This window comes from Emydura macquarii, unplaced genomic scaffold (assembly GCF_026122565.2).
Source record: "Emydura macquarii macquarii isolate MOO-44397 ecotype Brisbane River unplaced genomic scaffold, CSIRO-AGI_Emac_v2 contig_3113, whole genome shotgun sequence".
In the NCBI taxonomy this organism is placed as follows: Eukaryota; Metazoa; Chordata; order Testudines; family Chelidae; genus Emydura; species Emydura macquarii.
This window is the reverse complement of record NW_027133250.1, coordinates 6,443,827-6,465,096: the sequence shown is the minus strand read 5'-3', so window position 1 is coordinate 6,465,096 and position 21,270 is coordinate 6,443,827. Positions and strand designations below refer to the sequence as shown.

At 56.2% G+C, this 21,270-nt stretch overlaps 1 protein-coding gene across 3 annotated transcripts in view; it reads right to left on the bottom strand.

The window, feature by feature from the left end:
* The window catches only part of LOC137141733 (mitochondrial peptide methionine sulfoxide reductase-like), a 45,706-nt gene extending 24,645 nt beyond the window's left edge, over positions 1-21,061 (bottom strand). For 2 of the 3 annotated variants that reach the window (XM_067530792.1, XM_067530795.1), the window contains exons 1-3: positions 20,895-21,061; positions 1,950-2,018; positions 1,000-1,119 (exon numbers count right to left, since the gene is read on the bottom strand). In XM_067530792.1, the coding sequence (XP_067386893.1) occupies positions 1,000-1,119; positions 1,950-2,018; positions 20,895-20,967 (262 nt within the window). In that variant the 5' untranslated portion in view covers positions 20,968-21,061. Of the gene's footprint in view, positions 1-999; positions 1,120-1,949; positions 2,019-12,175; positions 12,256-20,894 lie in introns of all 3 variants that reach the window. The other variant, XM_067530793.1, reaches the window with a different exon arrangement.
* Between the last annotated feature and the right edge of the window lie 209 nt (positions 21,062-21,270).

Sequence of the window (21,270 nt, the reverse complement as noted above, 5' to 3'; positions counted from 1 at the left end):
CAGTGACCTGGAAGAAAACATAAAATCATCACTGGTAAAGTTTGCGGAGTACACAAAAATTGGGGCATGAAGAGGATGGGCCACTGATCCTTTGCTGGGCGCAAGCAAACAAAATGTATTTTAATAAAGCTAAATGTAGACGCATACATTTAGGAACACAGAATTAGGCCAAACGGGCATGACGGGTGACTCTGCCCTGGGAAGCAGTGACTGTCGAAAAGATTTGGGGAAGGTGGTAGATAATCAGCTGAACATGATCGCCCAGTGTGACGTTGTGGCCAAAAGAGCTAATGTGATCCGTGGATGCATACACAGGGGAATCTCAAGTAGGAGTGGAGAGGTTATTTTCCCTCTGTATATGGCACTAATGTGACTGCTGCAAGAATCCTGTGTCCAGTTCTGGTGTCCATAATTCAAGAAGGATGTTGACAAATTGGAGAGGTTCAGAAAAGAGCCTCACGGATGATTACAGGATTAGGAGACCTGTCTTAGAGTGACAGACTCGGAGAGCTCAGTGTATTTCGGTGACAAAGAGAAGGTTCAGGGATGGTTTGATTACAGTCTAGAAGTACCTACATGGGGAACAAATATTTGCTAATGGGCTTCTCAATCTAGCAGAGAAATCTAACACGATCCAACGGCTGGAAGCTGAAGCTAGACAATTTCAGACAGGATACAAGGCGTAAATTTTTAACAGGGACAGTAATTAACCAATGGAACCACGGAACAAGGGCTGTGGTGGATTCTCAACCACTGGTCATTTTAAAATCGAGATGGGATATTTTTCTAAAAGATCTGCTCTCGTTTGAACAGGAATTACTGCAGGGAAGTCCCGTGGCCTGTGTTATGGAGGAAGTCACTCTAGATGATCAGACTGGTCCCATCAAATCTATGAATCTCCATGCAATTGGAGATCACCCCCCAATGGTCTGGACAACAGGAACTCTCATGACTAAACAAAACTACAGCTCCCCAAGTAGAAGAGAAGCAAGGTGCTACCTGTACAGATTTCTTTGTAGGTGGGATTTGGGGTGAAGCCTCCTGCATAGCCCACCTGGGTGGAGAAGACGCCCGGCAACTTCCAGAACATTCTCTCAACTCCCCAAAAACATCCCATGCCTGAAAAGAACAAGAGACGGAAGGTGAATTCAATGCAAAGAGTTTAATCTGAAACCAGGGCACTTCAGTTCATCCTTCGCCCAACCCTTCCAGGACACAGCCTGCTTTGGGGCCGCTTCCTTTCCTGCTCTTCAACCCCCCCTGTGCGCAACTGCCACTGACTTCCAAGATCGCTCCACGCCCAGGCATCAGGGCAGCGTTTGGTCCCTAGTCCAGCAGGTGGCTTTTAACACCACAGGCATCTATGGGATGCGGGGAAGAGCTAGAGGGATGCTGTGTGCAACCAGCAAGGCGCTATAGATTCTCAGACCTGATCCAATTCTTCCACTGATCTGAAGGCGGGAGACCCACTTGGCCCTTAATAGCCTTCAGGACTCGGAATGGCAGAGCCCACCATGGAGTGGGCAGGACTGGTGACAGCAGCATAATGAGGGGGGGTGAGGAGAAGCAAGGATGGAGGGGCTGACCAGAGGTGACGGACCGAAACTGAGCAAAGGAGAATTGCCAGCAATAGCTTATCAGCAGGGAGATCTAGGCAACGGAGCAACATCCCAAGGGCAGGGGAGGCAGCTTCAGCTCTTGGGTTGCAGAATAGACTCAGGGGATGGCCAGATTCTGAGCAGGATACGGATTATGGTTGCCCAAAAGCTTCCCCCTGCTGCCAGCTCCAACCTCAGTGGTTTGTCCTACACACGGCTCATTCTGGTCCCAATGGACGGTTGCTGTTCTGGTCCCAACTTTAAGGGGAAGCAGGAGGGGGCAGCCAGCTCTCCCACCCAACCAACGCCCCACTGTCAAGCTAGAGAAAGGAGAGAGAACAATCCACACACCGAAAATGGCCATCTGCATTCCCTCTGGAAATGGTGGGAGCATCGAATTCCCGTTGACGGCATGTTTGGCTGCAGAAGGAGAGACAGACATGCATTAGCCCCTTTGCCATGTCTTCACTAGTCGTAATTCCTAGTTCTTATATAGCGTTCATCAGAAGATCTCAAAGCACTTTACCAAAGGTGGTCAGTATCCTTATCCCCATTTTACAGAGGGGGAAACTGAGGCACAGGGCAGTGAAGTGACTTGCCCATGGTCAATCAGCAGGCCAGGGACAGAGCCGGGAACAGAGCCCAGGTCTCCTGAGATCTAGTCCAGTGCCCTATCCACCTCAAATTATGGAAAACTTGCCACTAAAATGTTAGCTGCCTGCCTGCCCGAGAGGGACACAAGAACATAAGAACGGCCATACTGGGTCAGACCAATCATCTATCTAGCCCAGAATCCTGTCTTCCCACAATGGCCACTGCCAGGTGCTTCAGAGGGAATGAACAGAACAGGTAATCATCAAGTAATCCATCCCCCGTCACCCATTCCCAACTTCTGGCAAACAGGTTTGGGACACTTCAGAGCATAGTTTTGCATCCCTGACCATCCTGGCTAATAGCCATTAATGGACCTATCCTCCATGAACTTATCTAGATCTTTTTTTAACCCTGTTATAATCTTGGCCTTCACAACATCCTCTGGCAAGGAGTTCCATAGATTGACTGTGCGTTGTGTGAAGAAATACTTCCTTTTGTTCATTTTAAACCTGCTGCCTATTAATTTTATTTATTGACCCCCTAGTTCTTGTGTTATGAGAAGTAAATAACACTTATTTACTTTCTCCATACCAGTCATGATTTTACAGACCTCTATCATATCCCCCCTTAGTCATCTATTTTCCAAGATGAAAAGTCCCAGTCTTATTAATCACTTTACAAATGGAATCTGTATCATATCCCTATCCATATTCCTATCATCTTTGTTGCCCTTTTCTGTAACTTTTCCAATTCCAATACATCTTTTTTGAGATCGGGTGACCAGATCTGTATGCAGTTTTCAAGATGTGGGCGTACCATGGATTTATAAAGGAATCCCCACTCCCCAAGTAGATCCGAGAGTCATTCCAATCTGGGACGCCAAGCCCAGCAGTGGCCGATCCCAGACCCGTCAGCACCACCTGCCAGGAGAGACTTCATTGTGCTGCATATGGGGTGCTCAGGCTTCTCCCACGGTGCTGATCACACCTTAACGCAGATGGTCTCGTTGACACCGTTCGGCCTCGCACACCCTCCCACTGCACAACCACGTTGGAGAGACGTTTGGGGCCTGGCTCATCGCGACTGACCCACTGCCTAAACAGCCCCATTACTTAGCTGTTTCCATACAGTTTCCGGTGCCCTTGTGCTCTCTGCGTCTGGGTCAGCCGGCAGGAGGGAAAGGGCCAGGGCTCTCCACTCTGCCCCAGCCCTGCTTCCTGGTGGGGCGGATCTGAGAGGTAGACTGCCTGCGCTCAGATCCGCTCCACCAGGAAATCCCAGCTCTTTTCCAGCACCTGGCTCTCAGGGAGAGCCCCCAATTCCCGGCCCCCGCCCCCTTTCTCCAGCTTTCACAAGGCCAAGGAACTCTCCCTCCTCCAGCATCACACACAGTGCATCAGTCACTCAGCTAGGAGATACCTTTGTTACAGCGGCCAGACCAAACAGGCTGCCTGCTCCACACACAGGCCGTCCATACACAACGAAAACCCAGGACACGCAGCACGGGGCCCTGGAGCAGATTCTCTTTGCCGGTCGCCGGTCCATTGGCCTGTCCATTGCACACATGATCAGACCCTCGGGCAGCATGAAACTCACCCCTCAAGCCCTATTCGGAAGCCTTAAGGTGGACTCAAGATCTGTGCGCTCCCCAGCCTCCCGCTGCAGAGGGATGAATTTCATGCTCATAACTCAGCCGTTCCTATAAGGCCGGCGCCATGGAATAAGCACAAGCAAGCACAGAAACCGCAGCCCTTCAGAGTCATCTAAACCCCAGAATCCCAGGGGCTAAACTGCTGGATCCAGGCCAGAACGTCCGGAGACCCTGCGTGGGGACGGCACAGGCTGTATTAGCCAAGAGCCTTCGGGTCCCTCTGGGTCCAGCAGCCTCAGTCATGAATCCTCTTTCCATTCATTCCAACAGAACCCTGGCTCAGTGGCGCAGGGAGGGTCTCCAGCGTCCGGGGGCTAAGCCTACATTTGTGCTCGTGCCTCCTCCCCCCCGCGTAGGGAAGGAGGGGTCCCAGCGCTGCCCCCCAGCTGCCCTGGGACGGGGGAGTCTGTATCTGTGGAGGGGAGGGGAGGGGAGGGGAGGGGAGAGGAGGGAATGGGGGGGGTGGGGGGGTGGAAATGCAGGCTTGGCTCTGCCACTCCCTGCACATACCGGGCGCCCGCCTCCCCCGCTGCAGCCCCACAGTCCAGTGCCCGCTCAGATGGGGCAGCCTCCCCCCTCTCCTGGGGAGGGGGGCTGGGCCAGCCCTTCACAACACGCGGGGGAGGAGGTACTGAAGGGCGCCCCTCAGAGCCTCCTGCGCCCCCTGCCTCCCACCCGTCACGAAGGGCTAGCCCGGCGCCCCGCACTTACCCCCACAGCAGCCTCACAGCCTGGCACTGGCTTGGATGGGGGGGCAGCTTCACCCCCTGGCTTGGAGGGGACTGGGCCAGCCCTTCACAATGTGTGGGGCGGGGGTGCAGGAGTGGGAGTCGCTGCCCCGCAGCCTCCTGCCCCCTCTGCTGGTCACAGAAGGCTGTCCCAGCGCCCCCCCACACACATTTACCTGCTACTCCAGCCCTGCACTGGCTCGGACGGGGCGCTGGGTCTGCCCTTCATGATGGGTGGAGGACGGGGGGGGAGAGGGGTGTGTGAGCCCGCCCCATCTGAGCCAGCACTGGGCTGGAGAGGGGGTATGTGCGCTCCGGGACAGCCCTTCACAGCCTCCCTCCTCCCGCAGGCCGGCGCCCAGGGGCCCGCCCCCCATATCTACTACAGGGGCAGCCCTGCCAGAAATGCGCTCTGCTGCCAAAGGGTCTGAGTTCACAGGCACTGGGGGTCAGAGAAGGTGGTTGGAAGCACAGGACTGGAAGGGACTTCCTGGGTCACAGAACCCAGTCCCCTGCCGCGGCAGGGCATCCCGTCTGTAACAGTATCACGCTCCATCTTAGAACCAGTTCGGTTGTTTTGCCCGGATGCTGCCGCACGGCGCATCAGCCCCGTGACCCCGACCGCCTGCTAATCCCCAGCCCAGGAGCTGCTGTCACAAGCGGACGTGTAATAGGGTTATCCAACGCCCCCACCGCCAGCTGGGGATTAGGCCTGCATGACCCTGATCTGCTCCTTTGTTTCTTCCCCAGGTCTCTATTTTTAAGCCTTTGTATCTGCCTGGGGCCTCGTGCTCGGGACAGCTTGTGCAGAGAGCACTCCCCCAGACAGATGGGAGAATCTCTGTTCACAGACAGCCTGGGAGAGATCAGCTGAGCAGCACAGCCTCAATGCTCCTGCCCCGGCCTCCCTGGGTGATAAGCTGGAAGCTCCTCCTCGCAGGCAGGCAGATCACCATGCTTAATGGCCTCGAGCGCCCCGATCCCTTTTAATAGAGGGGCTGCTTCCAGAGGCAGCAGGGTGGCGGATGTCCAGCAGAGGAATGGGGAGAAGGGCGTGTCTATGGGGTTGCGTGGGAGGCAGAACCAGCTTCTCTCCCCAGGCCCCGGGGGGCAGGTCACTTCTTGGGAGCGGATTGAAGGATGCTCCGATTTGTTTGGGGGTACGTACGACGGAGCGAAGGATCGAGCTGCTTGGCACTAGATGATGCTGGCCGTGGACGGGCACCGTGCTGGCTTCCCCCACACAGCTCTCCTCAGTTCTGACCCACAGCCCCGCCAACCCCCAGCTATTCCAGCGCTAGCCCCCATCCCTCCCCCACCATCACCTTCACAGCTCTGCCCACGTCCCCCATTCCCAGCCTGCTGCACCGGTTATGCCAGTCCTGTGCCCCCGCTCCCCCAGCACTGCCGAGGCCCCGCAATCCTGACCCGAGCCTCTTTCTTCTCCAGTCCTGGCTCCCCAGCTATGCCGGTGACCCTCAATCCCGACCCGCAGCTTTCCCCCCCCACACACACACCATGCTAGTCCAGTCCCAGGCTCCTCACGCAGGCAACTCTGCAGCAATCGCTTTCCCCCAGCCCCTCCCACCTTCCCAGCAATGCTCCTTCATAGAGGTTTGTGTGTGTTCGGTTTGGTTTGTTCAAAGATCTGCTCTAGTTCCAAAGGAATGATTTTGAGGCCGTTCTCTGGCCTGTGTCATAGACGAGGGCCGACAAGACGATCACAGTGGGCCTCTCTGACCTTGGGAGCTATGCAGAGCACCCTGCCATTCTCGCCGCATGGACGCACCTGGTTCGGTGACGGGGCGAAACGCCGAGCACCATCCAACTGGTTTCACTTGCGTCCTAGACTTTGATGCGGAGCAAGGTCTGCGGAGGCTCACGACCGGAGCGTGAAGCCCCACAGAGCTTTCTTGGGTGGAGACTCCTCCTCCCCCCTCCGGCAAAAGGATCAATACATCAGGCACCGAGCTGCTGCCGTCACAAGGCAGAGCAGCCTTCTCCTAGACTTCGGTGTCCTTTTGCTCCAGCAGCAATAGCCCTGCTCCACACCCAAACCCCTTGAGTGGGTCACGCCTTCACTAAGGGACGGACCGTCTCTCGCCAGAGCCTTGCCCCCCCGAGAACGAGATCTGCAGGCAGCAGCGTGCACGGTACAGGTGCGGTCCCTGCCAGGCCCCTGCTCCACCTGCGCTGCTTTGTGGGCGCCAGCCGAAGGGGAGGGGGGGGGGCTCTTTCAAGGAATGGAGCAAAGGGGTCACCCCTGGGAACAGGCAGCCTGGCCTGGTGCCTGCCTTGGTCTGTGCGCCACCATCAATTCCAGCTCCACCCCCATCCCCCACACTCCTGATCCGTTTTGGCCAGAACACCTTGCCTCCCCCATCCCATCGCTTCCCTGACTCTAGTCCAATACGCCTCTGACCTCTGACCCCACTTCTCCCGCCCGCACCAGGGTTTAACACCACAGCCGGACAGGTCAGGGCACCACAAGAGGCAGGGTCATCTCCACACAGAGGCTTTCCTCACCCCGCCCCACCCTCCCTGCATCGTCTGGGTGGTGGGGGAGGTCTAGGAGGCAGAGAGCCGGTCTTATTGATCTGCAAGGCACCTGCCACGCTGTTGGCACGATAAGCAGGAAAAAACTGGAGCCTCTGGCGTCACAGTTCTCTCCCGAATGATCGCTCGGAGGCAGATCCTCAGCCAGCATTTATACCAGCTGGGAGGATCTGCCCTCCCTCACCCCCCAGTCCTACCGAGAGCTGGCGGGCGCAAGAGGGCAGCCCATGGAAACTACCAGGTGAAGAGACGTTGAACACACAGCAAAGCGATCAGAGATCCTTCGACTGCCGGTGGGTGAAGATGGATGAATGGGATCCTGCCACATCAGTGGAAAGAGCACACATGTTTGCATGTTACAGGAGGGCCATATTTCTGTAGTTACATGGGTCTGGACCTCCATATACGTCAGGGGCCCCTTTTACTGTACGAGCCCACGTTTGAGTTCACAGCTGAGGAATACATAAAATGCAGGCTGCTCATCTAGCATTCACACCGCATGTATTTTGTCTTCCATGGGCCCTTGGTGGGTGGGGGACAATATTAGATGGAGAAACTGAGGCACGGAGAGATCAAGGCCAACACTTTCACAGGCGTCCCACTGGTTTCAGTGCCTGCCGTGAGATAGTTGGGCCTGATTTTTCATCTCGTGCTGAGCAGCCATTGAAGCTGCTGGAAGCAGCAGGTACTCAGAAGTCAGGCCCAAGGGGCGCGCGAAATGAAGAGGCGCGTTTGGAGAGAGGGGGCTGATGCGACCTGCCCGCGCTCGGACAGCGAGTCAGCGGTAAAGCTGGGAGCACACCCCTCAGATGCCCGCCTCCTGATGCGGCGTGTTCCCCTCAGGCCCGCCCATCCTTCTTTACACCGGCAAGGGTTGAAAGAAAAGACCTTTGCCTTCAGCCGCCTCCTTCCCCGCCGTCTCGCATTTACACACCCGCACAGACGGACGGACGGACGGACAGAGCTCCGAACGACCTAGCAGCTACGCCACCAATTCCGCACGATGGGGAGAGCTCTGCCAGCAGTCCCTTTGCACCAGATACAGTCTTACTCTGTATCCGCCGCAGCCTCACCTGCTCTCCTAACGGAGACCCTCAGACTGAACCTAGGAGCCAAGGGGGGTGGTCTAGAGACCCTCCCCTCCAGCCAATCATCACTAAGGGAGCCCTGATGCCCTCCCAAGCGCCCACATTCAGTGAGGTGTCGCTGCGGGGTAGTAACAGCCAGCGCCGCCACGCAGTCCGGCCCCAAGGGAATAACCCAATCACACCCCCTTCCTCCACCAGACCCCGAACGGCCAGACGGATTCAGCAGCGAGAGGGGAATGGCTCAGACCATCTCTGCATGGAGGGGGCCCTACCGGGAGGCAGGCAGGGAACGTCGAGCTCTCGATTGACCTGAAAAGTCCCCTGCACCGGCCGCTCCTAGACGGACTGATCAGACTCTTCCTTCCCTGCTAATTGCGGCGCCTATTCCTGCCCTGGCTCCCCCTCCCCCCAAGGCTATCCCGATGGGCCAAGTGTCTATATATTCCCCCAATTGCCCAGGCAGGGGAACAAGGGCCATTCACGGTCCTCATCCCACGTTAGCAGGCTCCAGCAGACAGAATTCTTCCTGGTTCTAGCCACGGCCCCCCCACGTGCCACCAGTGCCGCTCCCAGTCCTGCGTGCCCGCCCATCCCAGGGCCAGGGCGGGTCCAGGGACCTTACGGCCAGGGCGTGTAATCACCACCCATCGCCAACCCCTTCGAATCAGGGACCGGGGAACACCCACCAAATCTAAGGAAGAACCTGACTTCACGCAACCCCGCCCCTCAGCAGTGAGGCCCACGCCCCATTCCCCAGCCCGAACCCCAACACCCCCGATCACATACCCGGACTGCAGCCATTTTATTCTGCTTCCAAAATACATAGACGCAGCGGAGGTGGGGAGGTCTGGTCCCGATTTTCCTAGCTGCCCTGGGCTACCTGCTAAAGACGTCGAAGGTTTAGTAGCCAAATGTGAATGGGCTGCAGAGAGTTGGGGGCCAGGGAGGGGAACAGACACAAAAGCACAGAGTTGGGCTCGGATCCGCGAGGCGTTTCGCTGGCAGCGCAGCCAGCCGGCTTGGCAGCTCCCAGACGATTCCTTCCCTGGCTCTGATGCTCTCCCCTTTTCTGAGGAGGACAGGCAGGCTACATAATTTCCTTGGCCCGGATTCAATTCAATCAGGGCAGGAGTGGGCTGCGTTCCCCAAACACCACTCCCGGCTCCGCGAGAAGAAAAAACAAAAAAACCACACACACAGCCACCGACAATACGTAGGAAGGCGAGATTTGTTTGTACCATCTCCCAAAAAAGCCAGGGCTTTGAGCCCCCTCTCCTCCCCCCTTCCTACCCTCGACCTCTGCTCCCCCTGCATTACCCCCACCCGCACACACCGCACCATCAGCTCCATGCCACCCTAGCCTTCCCTGGCATTGCTGCCAAACAGCCTTGGCAACCCTCCAGCCTGTGCCAGCTTTATTCTCTCGCTCTCTCTCTCTCTCACCCTCTGTCTCACGCCTTCCTTGCCAACCGCCATCCCAAATCCTAGTGTCTCTCTGTCCCCCCAACCCCCCTCCTTCCCCCTCCCCCTCTCTCGCTGGCTGTTTCCCCTGGTTTGCGGATCCAGGGACTGAGCCAACAAAGTAGGAAGAATCAAAAATTCACAGGAACTAGTTTTTGTTTGGTTTTAAAAGTAGAGAGAGAAAGGCAGCAACTTACCAACCTCGGAGGACGGGCTTCCCCCCTCCGCACGGGCCGATGCCCGTCTGACCCCTCCGAGATGCCCGCCTTGTGCCCACTGCCTCCAGGAGCTTCCGAATGTGGGGAAGGGGGCAAAGGGAGAGGGTGGGGCAGGAAGAAAGAAGGCGACAGAAGACCAGGCAAGGAAGAGGCTGACAGGCGCTGGAGATCTCGCATCTGAGCGGTGCCAGGCTCGTCTCCCCCCTGCCATCATGAGAACAACCGCGGGCAGAAAAAGCACCCACTATTTTATATGGCACCAGCCTGCTGAGGTGCAGAGCATCATGGGACAGGGAGAGGAAGAAAAAAGGAGGGGGGGTGGAAGAGGGAGACAGAGAAGGAATGAAAAATGACATGCAAGTTTCACCTCCTAGGCAGGCCACTCAGTGACTTCTGACAACAGGCTCAGACCTACCCAAGGGAACTGGAGAGAGGAAAAGCCAAGCTGCTGCCCGCCCCTCCTGGATGAAAGGAGACCAAGGCAGGCGCCCGAGATCTCCACAAAAGCCTGCCACCGGAGCTCACTTCATAGCAGCCTTGTCCTGCTGCAGCCCCACTCGCCCCCAGTTTGGAACTGGTGCTCGCAGATTCCCCCTTCTCCCACGAAGAGGGCTGCAGACACACGGCAGACAGAGGCGGAAGCGATTGGGCCCAGACACCGAACCCCTCATTCCCCCCGCAGCTCCCATTGCGAGCTCCTCTCTAAGCACCAGGCCATACACCTCTGCGTGTTGGTAGCCCCCGCCAAGGGCAGAAACAATAAAAGGCCCCATTTGATGCACACACGCACCCTGAGGGGAACGTAGCAGCTTTTTGGAAGAAAAAAATAGCACCAAGTCCAACTCACCTGCGATTCATCTGAGGAGGGACACGGTTTGTGACAGCATCAGTACCGCTATCCATTTACTATCTTCCTGCCCTTATTAATAGCATCGTCTGTTATTAACTAACAAAGGATTGTAGCAAAAAATCCAAACAGGGCCTGCTTTTCCAGCTCTGATGTTTGCTTGTATTTCACTGAACTTAGAAGTAGCCTGGTCAGTTTCACCCTGATTGCTAGTTAGTTTCACTCACCTGAGAAGAAGGCAGGTCCAGAAGCCCATTTCCCCAAAAGTTAAAAATCAGGAAAGCTTTTGCATTCATCGAGGGCCTGTGAGTTCAGCGCTTATGCTTTGGCTTTGTAGTACTTGGCAGTGTCCTTTCAACCCCTGCCTTCCTGCATTTTCACCTATCAGCCATGTTACCCAGCACCTTTCACTTTCCCATCTCTCAGTGGCTTTTGGTTGCAGTGTTGACAACTCTGTTGCAAGACATTAGGTGTTTCTTCATAAACCTCCAGCTTCTGGAGTCCTGTGATGATGTCAGACTCTCAGCTCTCTCCAAAAAAGATGTTTCTAGTCCTCAGAGGTGTGGAGAAACCCCCACCCCCCCCACCCCCACCCACACACTCACTCACTCCAGTGCTGGAAGGCAAATAAAGAGAACTCCACCATTTATTGGATTTTAAATATCAAGATTTTTAAAGCCTAGCTCATGATTCTGGAGCGGCCTGACTCATGCTTCTTCAATGCTCGGAGCTGGTAATGCTGCAACTGCTAAAGTGCAAGATTGAGTTGGCAGCGGGCTGGAATAAAGACTAGGAAAGCCAACTGACCAAAAAGGGGCAGAAATGGACATTTATGTGGATTACTAATAATGATCGCTCTGGATATTTTTTAGGAGGATAAAATTTGATGAAGGGACATTAGACCTCACACTCAGGGCTCCAACTGATCTCCAGTTACTAGGGATTAGGATGAGATTTAGTGGGGGTGGGGGGCAGATTATCTCACACCTGCCTGTTGTGGGGTGTTTATACTTTCTTCTGAAGCATCTGGTGCTGGCCACTATTGGAGACAGGACAATGGGCTAGGTGAACCCGGGGTCTGATCCATTTTGGCAGTTCCTGTGTTCCTGGAAATGCATTGGGTAATGGGACAGAGCGACAGTGACAAAGAGTCTGTGTTGGGGGAAGGGGAGAAAGCAATCCACTCCCCCCCCACCCCATTGCCAGGGATACAGTTATTAGAGCATCACCAGGACTCCACCAATCGACATCTGCTGACAACCAATCCAGAGCCCAAGTAAGACATGAGGCAGCTACCGACCATGGCAAACTCAGCCTTGGAGAGAGACAGCCAGAAGGGTAATGCCCTCACTGCCCCCTGCTGGCCAGTAATGGCAGGGTTAGGGCTTCACATTTAGGACGCCAGACACCACCACCACACCCACACTCACCTACCTTCCCATGGCTGAGGAGATTCCCCAGCGCATCTGGCAGCAGGAATGGGGGAGCTGTGGTTTTCCGACATGGGCAAACATCTGCGAGGCAAAGGGGCTGTGTTACAGCTGCCTGGGTCTGGAGAGAGTCCCATGTGAAGCCCCTCCAGCCTCGCCATAGGAGTAGGATCCAGCCTCCGGGAAGGGGGTGGGGGCCACCAACCACATTTCCCCTGGTGATCCGGAGAGCATGGCAACGGAAGTCTCCAGGGATGGAAGGCCCCCACCTCCAGCCCCATTCACTCGGATGGCCAAGCATGCACAAGTCCCCAGTCTGCGATGCACTGAATGGGCCTTGGAACCCACCAGTCAGAGGCCATTAGTCACTGGGGAAAGGTGTGGGGAAAAAGGTCACAAGGAAACACCAGCTGCAAAGGACTCTGGGCCACCGTCTGGTCTCATCCCTCATGTCAGGGAGCAGGGGGCGGAGATGCTGTCTTTGTTTGCCTCATCCTGCCTCCCTCACCCTCCACTCACTTCCAGCCCCCGGAAGCAGCCATAACCCATCTGACCAGAGGGTCGCCCCAACTCCCCTCCTCCACCGCATGGAGACACCCGGCCCACTGCCTAGGGCTGAGGCAGCCGTGCTTTCCTCCTGCCCCATTCCCCACTCAGGCCAGCAGTTCCCAGCCTGAAGCATAAACTAGGAGACTCCAGAGCTTAGCCGGCACCTTGCGCTGGGAAGCACAGACCAGTTGCACCCCTGCTTAAGCTGAGCCTTTCCCAAATCTCATCTGTACTGGTTATATGACAGTAGCCCCAGCAGGAAAAAAATCAAGGCTCCATTACGGCGGGCCCTGGCCATACACACTAGAGTTAATCTGACTCTCCGTGGGATGCCCAACCCTGACCACAGAGGTAGGGGGATCAGCCGGGTTTTGCATGGGGGGGCACGGGGAGGAGCCATTTCCCCCTCCCTTCTGATTGAAGGAAAGGGGGAGAGTAGGAAGAGCACATGGAGAGAGAAGAGGGTGTGGGGACCGGGTCACAGGGGACTGGAGACACTGGCAATGACTCTCTCTAAGACTGAGCCAGGCTGACACTAGTCCAGCCCCAACGCTGCTGCTCTCTTGTCATTGGCCAGGGCAGAGGTGGGCAAACCTTTTGGCCTGAGGGCCACATCTGCGTATAGAAATTGTATGGCGGGCCATACACAGGGATGGGTGGGGGGAACGGACAGGGTTGTGCGGCGGGGGAGCGGCCGCCATGCGGCATTGCTTGGGGTCAGGAGCAGCTCCGGCCAGGGCACTGCTGGGCCCACGTGGTGGGAGAAGGGTGGGGAGGGGGGGGGAAAATGTGGGGCTGGGAGGGGGGACTGGCCACCGCCGCGCCGCACAGCTTGTTCCACAACTTTTCCGCAGACCACCCATTGAGCTGCAGGGCCTGATGAAAAGCTCAGACGGGCCGGGCGTGGTTTGCCCACCCCTCTGTAGATTCCCTCCCACTCCAGGAAGCACCCTAGATGCCACAACATGCCCCGGCCACTGGTAGTGCAAGAGACCAAGGGCAAAAATCAGGCTACGATCTACCATCACTGCATATACCAGTCTGTCTGCCCCGTGTCAGCCCCTGCTGCCAGCTGAAAGGAGGAAACCATTTTAATACCCCACTACAGACCACACAGCAGGCAGGCCTGGCTTGCCCACTGCCACTCAAGACCTTCTGCTCAGCTCCATGATACACCTACCTGACCCTGCCTGCCCTGCCCAGCCTGGGCATGCCCAGGTGGGTCCTTCTGCATCCACACACAGCTGGGTGGGAAGGGGCTTTGACACATGCAGGGGTGGGGCTCCTGGCCGAGGCTCTTTAGCATAGTTAAGGGTCAGATGCTACCCCAGTTGGTTCCCTCTTTGGGGCTGTAGGTGGAAGATTTTGCACAGCCAGCTCAATGGAGTTTAAGAAGAAGACTAGTGCCCTCCAGCCCATTCCCCTCCTGCAGAGGTAGGGCAGAGCGTTATCTGCCTAACACCAAAGCACTTTGCAAAAGAGGCCAGTATCATTATCCCCATTTTACTGATGGGGAAACTGAGAGGCACCAAGAAGTGGGGCCGTGACTTGCCCAAGGTCTCCCTGCAGACCAGTGGCAGAGCCAAGAGCAGAACCCAGGTCTCCTGAGACCCCATCCAATGCTCTATTCACCAGGCCACACTGCCCCTCCATTGATAATGTATATGTTATTAATAAGCTCACCAACTACCTAAGACCGCTTTATACACCAGCCAGGTAAAGCCTGGCTTATCTCTTGGGAGGAGATGTGGGGTGAGAAGTGAGGGCGGCAGGAAGCTCAGAATCCCCACTGGCAGTTGGGCAAACTCAGGCACGGAAAGTGATAGAGCAACACGGCCAACGGCCCCCCCCGCAAGGCAGTGGCGGAGCTGAGAAGAGAGGCCAGGAACCCAGCCTCCTCCTCTAATCCCTCAGGTCAACACGCCCTCAGGTCTGTCTTGACCAGGCTTGAGGGGGGACGCGTTAGTGAGTACATTTGAACTAGCGCTCGTGTAACTCCCGAGCATCCTAACGTGCAGCGTAGCAGCACCGACGTGAAGCTTCACCTTGACCGGCTCTGCGCGCGTCAGAGTCGATGCGGCTTCACCTATTGTTTTAGAATATGCTTGCCACCCCTCTAAATCCTAGTCACGCCAGACCCTGGCACAATTTCCCAATGGTTTGTTTCCTTATGCTCCCCTGCCTGTCTGTCTGCACCTGCTGTCTCTGGTCTCACACGTATAGTGTAAGCTTCTTGGGGCAGGGACTGTGGTTTGGTTCTGTGTTTGTACGGCCCTAGTACAATGGGCGCCTCCGTCCATGACTGGAGCTGCTAGGCGCTTGGGCACTACACCTAATATATAATGTACAGCACCTTGCACAATGAGGTCCAGGTGTCCAAGACTGGCGTTTCTAGGCGCTCCTGCAATACCTAGGGGGGTAGGAGGCCAAGTGCTCACACATCTGGGACGGAGACACAATCCCAGGGTGCGTCGCCAACATCGCAAGCAAAGAAATCAAAGCTGTGTCCTTTCCAAGGGGGGCAGAGCTCATCCAGGGCCTAGGATACGCGTCCTGACGCTTTGGGGAGGGGGGGTCACGGTTTTAGAACCGCAGCCTGACGCTTTAGGAATGTCCTCTGGGAAGCATAAACCTGAAATCCCCCACCCTCCGGGGACACTGCCAAGCTCCAGCACTCCACCGCAGGGAGCACCCATTTAAGGCACCGCCCGGACCCGCATGCCACATGGGGCCGTTCCCCCAGAAAGCCACAATGATAGGGCTCCATGGGCACCGGAGGGGGGTGCTCCCTTGGGGCTCTCTCGTACACACCCCAGAGAGAGGATCACAGGCAGCCAGGTCTGCGGCCCAGCCCCCCTGCGTGCGCCCGCCACCCCTCGGCCTGGCGGGGTGCAGCCCGTCACCTGAGCGTGCCAAGTCTCCTGAATAATCTTCTTCCACAGACCCTTGGGAAGCGCTGGGGAGGAGGCAACGAGGGGGTAGGGGAGGAAAGCTTCTGGGCCTCCCTCTCATCCTTTCATTCCTCTGCTGTATCCTAGCAACACCATCTGTTGCCATGGCGAGCACAGCCCAACCTCCCTCCCCCCCCCCATCAGCACAATGGGAGCCCCACTGGCAGCAGGGCCTCATTACGCAGCACAGCCCCCGGCCTGCACCCAGAATACAAACAGGGGGCGACCCCTCGTCCTGAGAGGACCAGCTGGGAATTCAGCAGTCCCGAACCCCGCCCCCTTTTCCTCCAGAGCACGAGGGGGAGGGGAGGAAGGGAGGCAGCCTCTCTCGCATGGATGCTCGGCACACGGGGCCAGCTAACAGCACCAGGCACATTGGACGGGCCCCAGCGGGGGACACACTCTGGGACTCGGCTGCGCTGGGGGCCTCCTGCCAGTTCCTTCCCCCCAGGCCCGCTCCCTCGACAAGCCACTGCAAGAGCAGGTCCCTGAGCTCCCTGGCTCATGGAGGTACAGACGTGGGGGACAGCCCCGTCCCCCCGCTTCCATACCGCCAGGGAGGGGACCGTAGATAGGGCCAAAGAACCACCTCTGGCCACGTCCTCGCTCCTCCCGCCCTGCTCTGCCCTTGACCCCGGCCTTACTTGCCCATGGGGCTAACGGGTGTGGGGGGGAGGGCCCGGTGGAGCAGCTAACAGGATGTGGAGCTGTTCAGATGGCTTGGGGCCCCGGCCCACTGCACGCAGGATCCAGTGGAGAGCGTCCCCAGCACAGGAGGAATGGAAGGCTGCGTAAATGGCCCTGCACTCGGCGGGGGGTGGCTCTGGGCACGCCAGTGGCGCTGCGGGCTGCAGAGCCACCCCCAGGGAAGCTGCTGGAAGTTAGAGGTGGCCCAGGGACTCTCTCACTTCCAGCAGGGTCACACTGGCCCCCGGCCCAGGCAGAATCTGGGCGCAGCACCACCTTGGCCCTCGCCTCCTGCACCGCCGCTCTCAGGAGACGCCACGGCCCCTCTCCGAATCACCAGCTCATCAGCAGCCCAGGCGGTTACCAGCCAATGGTGGCTATACATTAAATGAGTTTCGGTGGGTCTCAGCCCGTTTCCAGCAGCCACCCACTCCCCGCGCAGAACCCTCGGTCCTAACTGAGCACCTCAGCATCAGCTCCGGGGGAGGGCCCAGCCGCAGAGCAATGAACGCGGGCCCTGGCCCATGCCACACAGGGATCAGCCTTTGCTATTTGACTTTCTTCAGGGAGGTGAAGGGGAGGTGGCTCTTATGGCCACAGCAGGGCTTTTGGTCTCTAATCAGGCCTTTCGTTAAGACTCGTTAGATCTCTGGCTGCCTCCCGGGGTGCCAGTGCTGGGAGCAGGACCCTGGCAGCTCTGATGTGGGCAATGCTGCAGGCAAAGGAACAGTGGCGGGGGAAACTCCCAGCTACAGCCCTGCCCTGGAGAGGAGGGTTGTTCTGGGCGACATGCGGGGAGGAGAAAGGGAAAGCCTCTGCCTCTGGCGCTCGGGGTCCAAGCAGATCCTAGCGCTGGGAAGGGAGCTCTTTGCTGTGGGGATAACCAGAGCCGAGGGACTCAGCCAGGCCTGGATTCCTTGCCTGCCAGCCCGCTTCCTCACATTGCCCCCTAGAGAGACGGAGACTGGCCGCTGCGGGGGGCAGCATCTTCCCTGCCAGGCACGTGGTCCAAACAAGACTCATCACCCTCACGTTGTCGCCAAAAGCATCAGCAGGGCTGCATGGCTCTCCCCCTCCTGCCCAGCGACGAGGAGTTCACACAGTGCCTTTCCCCTACAGCTCTGGCATAGAAACAGAGCCCAGGCATCACCTCCTATCCCCCCCATCCCCATGGCAGCAGCAACCTGACACTTTAGGACAGGAAGCAAAGGATGCCGCAGCCAAGCCACACGGCGAAGGGCATTTCGGGAACAAGGACAGCGTGCCAGCCTGGGCATTTTGGGGAGAGCCTGTGAAAATGAGTGTTCGTGAGTGTCCCCTCCAATGAACATGAAAGGTGGGCTTGTGGTGAAGGCACTGGACTGGCACTCAGGAGAGCCAGGTTTAATTCCCAGCTCTGCCAGTCTCATTGTGTGACTGTGGGCAAGTCACTGAATTCCCCCGTCTGTAAGTGGAGCTAATACCCCTTCCTTCCTCCCACTTTTTGTCTGTCTTGCCTATTTCCACTGTAGTCTCTTTGGGGATTCTCTCCGGTCTTTTGAAGGAGCCCCTCTCTTAATTTCTATGTACAGCACCTAGCACAACAGGACCCACCTCAGCTGGACCTCTAGATGCCACTGGAATACAAAGAACAGATAATACCGGTTCGTGTCTGCCATGATCACAGGGCTGCCCAGAAGATTTTGCGGGGGAGGTGTCAGCGAGATGATTCTATCGCGAACACACCAAATGCAACTGCCTCGTTTTATGTAAGCAGAGCGTGTTTCAAACCTTCAGGTCTCTCCCTGCCCCAGTCACTTGCTGCTAAATCAGAGCCCCACTGCTTGATCCTTTCAGCCATATGATCCATTTGAGTTCCCAATGCTCTTCAGGAGAAAAATGCCTAGAAGCTGGGTCAGGAGGCACTGGGGTGAATGAAGGAAGGGGGTAACGGGGAACCCTTTCCCCCCCCACAGTTCGTTGCATGGCAGTCTTACTGGCCAGTGGCTCACAGTGCCCAGGCCTATGGGGCGTTTCTTAAAGGGGCCCTGCAAAGAAAGTTATATGGCCTTGTGCCCCTGTTTCGCTTCATGTTGGAAGCAGTCCGAGTTGTTCTTTTAAAAAAAAAAAAAAAAAAAGTTTTTTCTTTCCTGCCTGCTTGCTTAGTTTCTAGCCTAGAAATATCAGGAAGACTCACATGATGTTTGAGTTAAACACAATATTGTCACAAGACTCTAAACAAACAACTCGCATCCCCTCTCTGGAGATCTTGTGCCTCATGCAAGTCATCCATAGAGTGTTTGTGGAGTAGGCAACACCTGAATTTTTAGTGATTAAAAAAACAAAAACAACACCACCACAAAAAACAGAACAAAATCTCCGTTGCAGGCCTTCTTTATACATTGTCAGGAAAAGAGCAGGGGTGGGGGCATTGGAGGAGAGAAGGGGCTGGATTGTCTGAGCTGACACACAGCAGACCCAGAGTTAGGTCACAACAGGAACAGTGATAATTAAAGCACAACACTCCTGCAGGAGAGACTCCCCCATCTGGGAGTACACGCTCAACTGCAAGCTCATTGGGGCAGGGACTGTCTCTTTGTACAACACTACTGATGTAGCGGATTGATTGACTGCACTCGTGGTTCGCTAATAAAAATGTTCAAGAGACCAAATAACCAAGCTTAGCCAATGTATTGCCTGAAGACAAAACAGTGCAGTACAAAAAGGAGATGTGTATACCCTGCCTCTCAGGAAGCAATTCCGATCTCGCAGTATGTTCACCTCACACAGGAGATGTGCTTCGAAGATACACCCTCAGAATTACTTTTATTTACAGTAGGGTTGTTTACAAGCTAAAAGCACCTTATACTTCACCTAAGATCCAACCCACCAGTTCGTAACATTTCCTTCTCTCTCATTTACCCCCATTCCAAACCAGCTGGGTGTAGAGGTACTTCCCAGCCGGTGCAAGGACACACCATTCATGCATCTCGTCTTTTGACAGGTTTCCTATTTTCCAATGCCAAAGCTGACTTCAGCTTTGCAAAGTGTTGTGAGATACGGGGCATGGGTGAGAGCAGGACTGTGGGAAAAGCATACAACATTCAGTCAACCCAATTTCCCAACACCTACGTATATATATCTCTCATATTAATACCATGTGCATAATACCTATTAATGTGGTGTATACTACGCCTACCTATATGTATTGGCTAACAGCGGCATCCTGGTCCATGCCCGGTGCTCCTAGGCACTCTCGTGGTCCCAGTAATAAATAATGATAATAAAAAAGGGAGTGCTACCTGGGGTGCATCTATGCAGCAAAAAAACAAACTCCAAAACATGGCTGCGAGTCTCAGAGCCCGGGTCAACTGATTGCAGCATTAGTCTCAGAGCTAAGAATTGCAGCGTCGAGGTTCAGGCTCCTGGAGCCTCGGCTCTAAGACCGTCTCCTCCTTCACCGGGTTTCCAGCCTGAGCCCGGACGTCTACGCTATTAGTTTTCACCTGGCAGCAGGAGCCCGGGTCAGCAGAGTCAGGCTCTGAGACTCACTGCTGCAGGATTAAATGGTGTGGTTTGGCTTTCACCATTCAGGGCTATCCCTAAACAGTAACGAGACCTCTGCGACAGAGCGCACAGGGCTGGGTCTCCAATCCGACCCGTGCGGGCAGAGCCTGAGAAGCCCGTGGGATGTGCCTGGGTTCAGAGACCCAATTGCACAATCTGGGCCCTAGTTATTTTCAAGTCACCTTTTAACCAGAGAACATGAGACGTGTTGCTAAGATCCTGGCCCACACCTTGGGCAGTGGAGGGGGCTCTGAAACCCCACCTCTTAGCAGAAGAGCAGTGATGTCTCCCCGGGCCCCGGCAAACATTATCTGGCCCATCAGCTGAGGCTCTGAAACTCAGTGCACTTGTTATACGTTTGCTTCCAAAGATTAAACAGGTTGCACAAAGTTACACCTCATATTCTCCTCTCACCTGCTCCCCAAAGACAAAGGGGAAATCTGGAGCTGCCTGTAAACATAAATGTGTGCACACGAGCACCACAGCCCTGCAATAAATGGGAGAGAGAGAGAGAGAGAGAGTGTGTGTGTGTGTGTGTGTGTTGGGGGGAAAGAGGGCTTGCTGGGGAAGGGCAGTGTCTCTTTAAAACAAGATCACAAGCACCCCCACCTCCCTCCACCCAGGACTGGGCTGACTGAATCAGAGGGGGTGGGGGGAAAGGAGGGGACTGGAGGGAAACCTCTGCTCCCCAAGACCCACTTTCCAGCTCCAGAATCTGAACTTGAGACGACAAGGCCTTTAGCACGTAGCGTAGTGACTCCAACCAGCCCTGCCTTGGACTTTACACTCCCCATCCATCCACTCCGGCCTCCCTCTCGGAGATCACGTCCCTTGCTGGGTCACAGCCTGCACCCCCTTATTACACCCCAAAGGGCCCAGTCTTGCAAGACTGGGGGAGGTGGAGAATTTCCTTCCCCACCCTCCTTCACATGCAGCTGGCCCCCAAACTTACACCAGCCCCCCCCCCCCAGCAGCCCACGTGGTAAGTACCTGACACCGTGAGGCTCTGCGATCTGCCTGGCAGGGCTTCCTCCCGGCTGGGGAGCACGGTTTTGCCCGGCATGGTTGCAGCAACAACAAACAAAACCAGCTGGGCAAAGCCAAGAGACGCTGCGCGCAGGTGAGATCAGGCGGCGGCCCCTTGTCCAGCCTCCGCGTGCTGCAACTAACTAACTAGCCAGCAACTTAACTTCCTACCACAGTGGGCGGGGCCAGAAGGGAGGAGCTAGAGCAGGGGGCGGGGCTAGGGGACAGTGGCTCTCTTCCCCTCCCCATGGAAAACTCTTGGGGAAGAAGCATCCCTTCTCAGAATGAATCCTGCACTGGTGGGTTGGGTTTTCTCCCCCTTAAGGTGTGTCACTGTGGA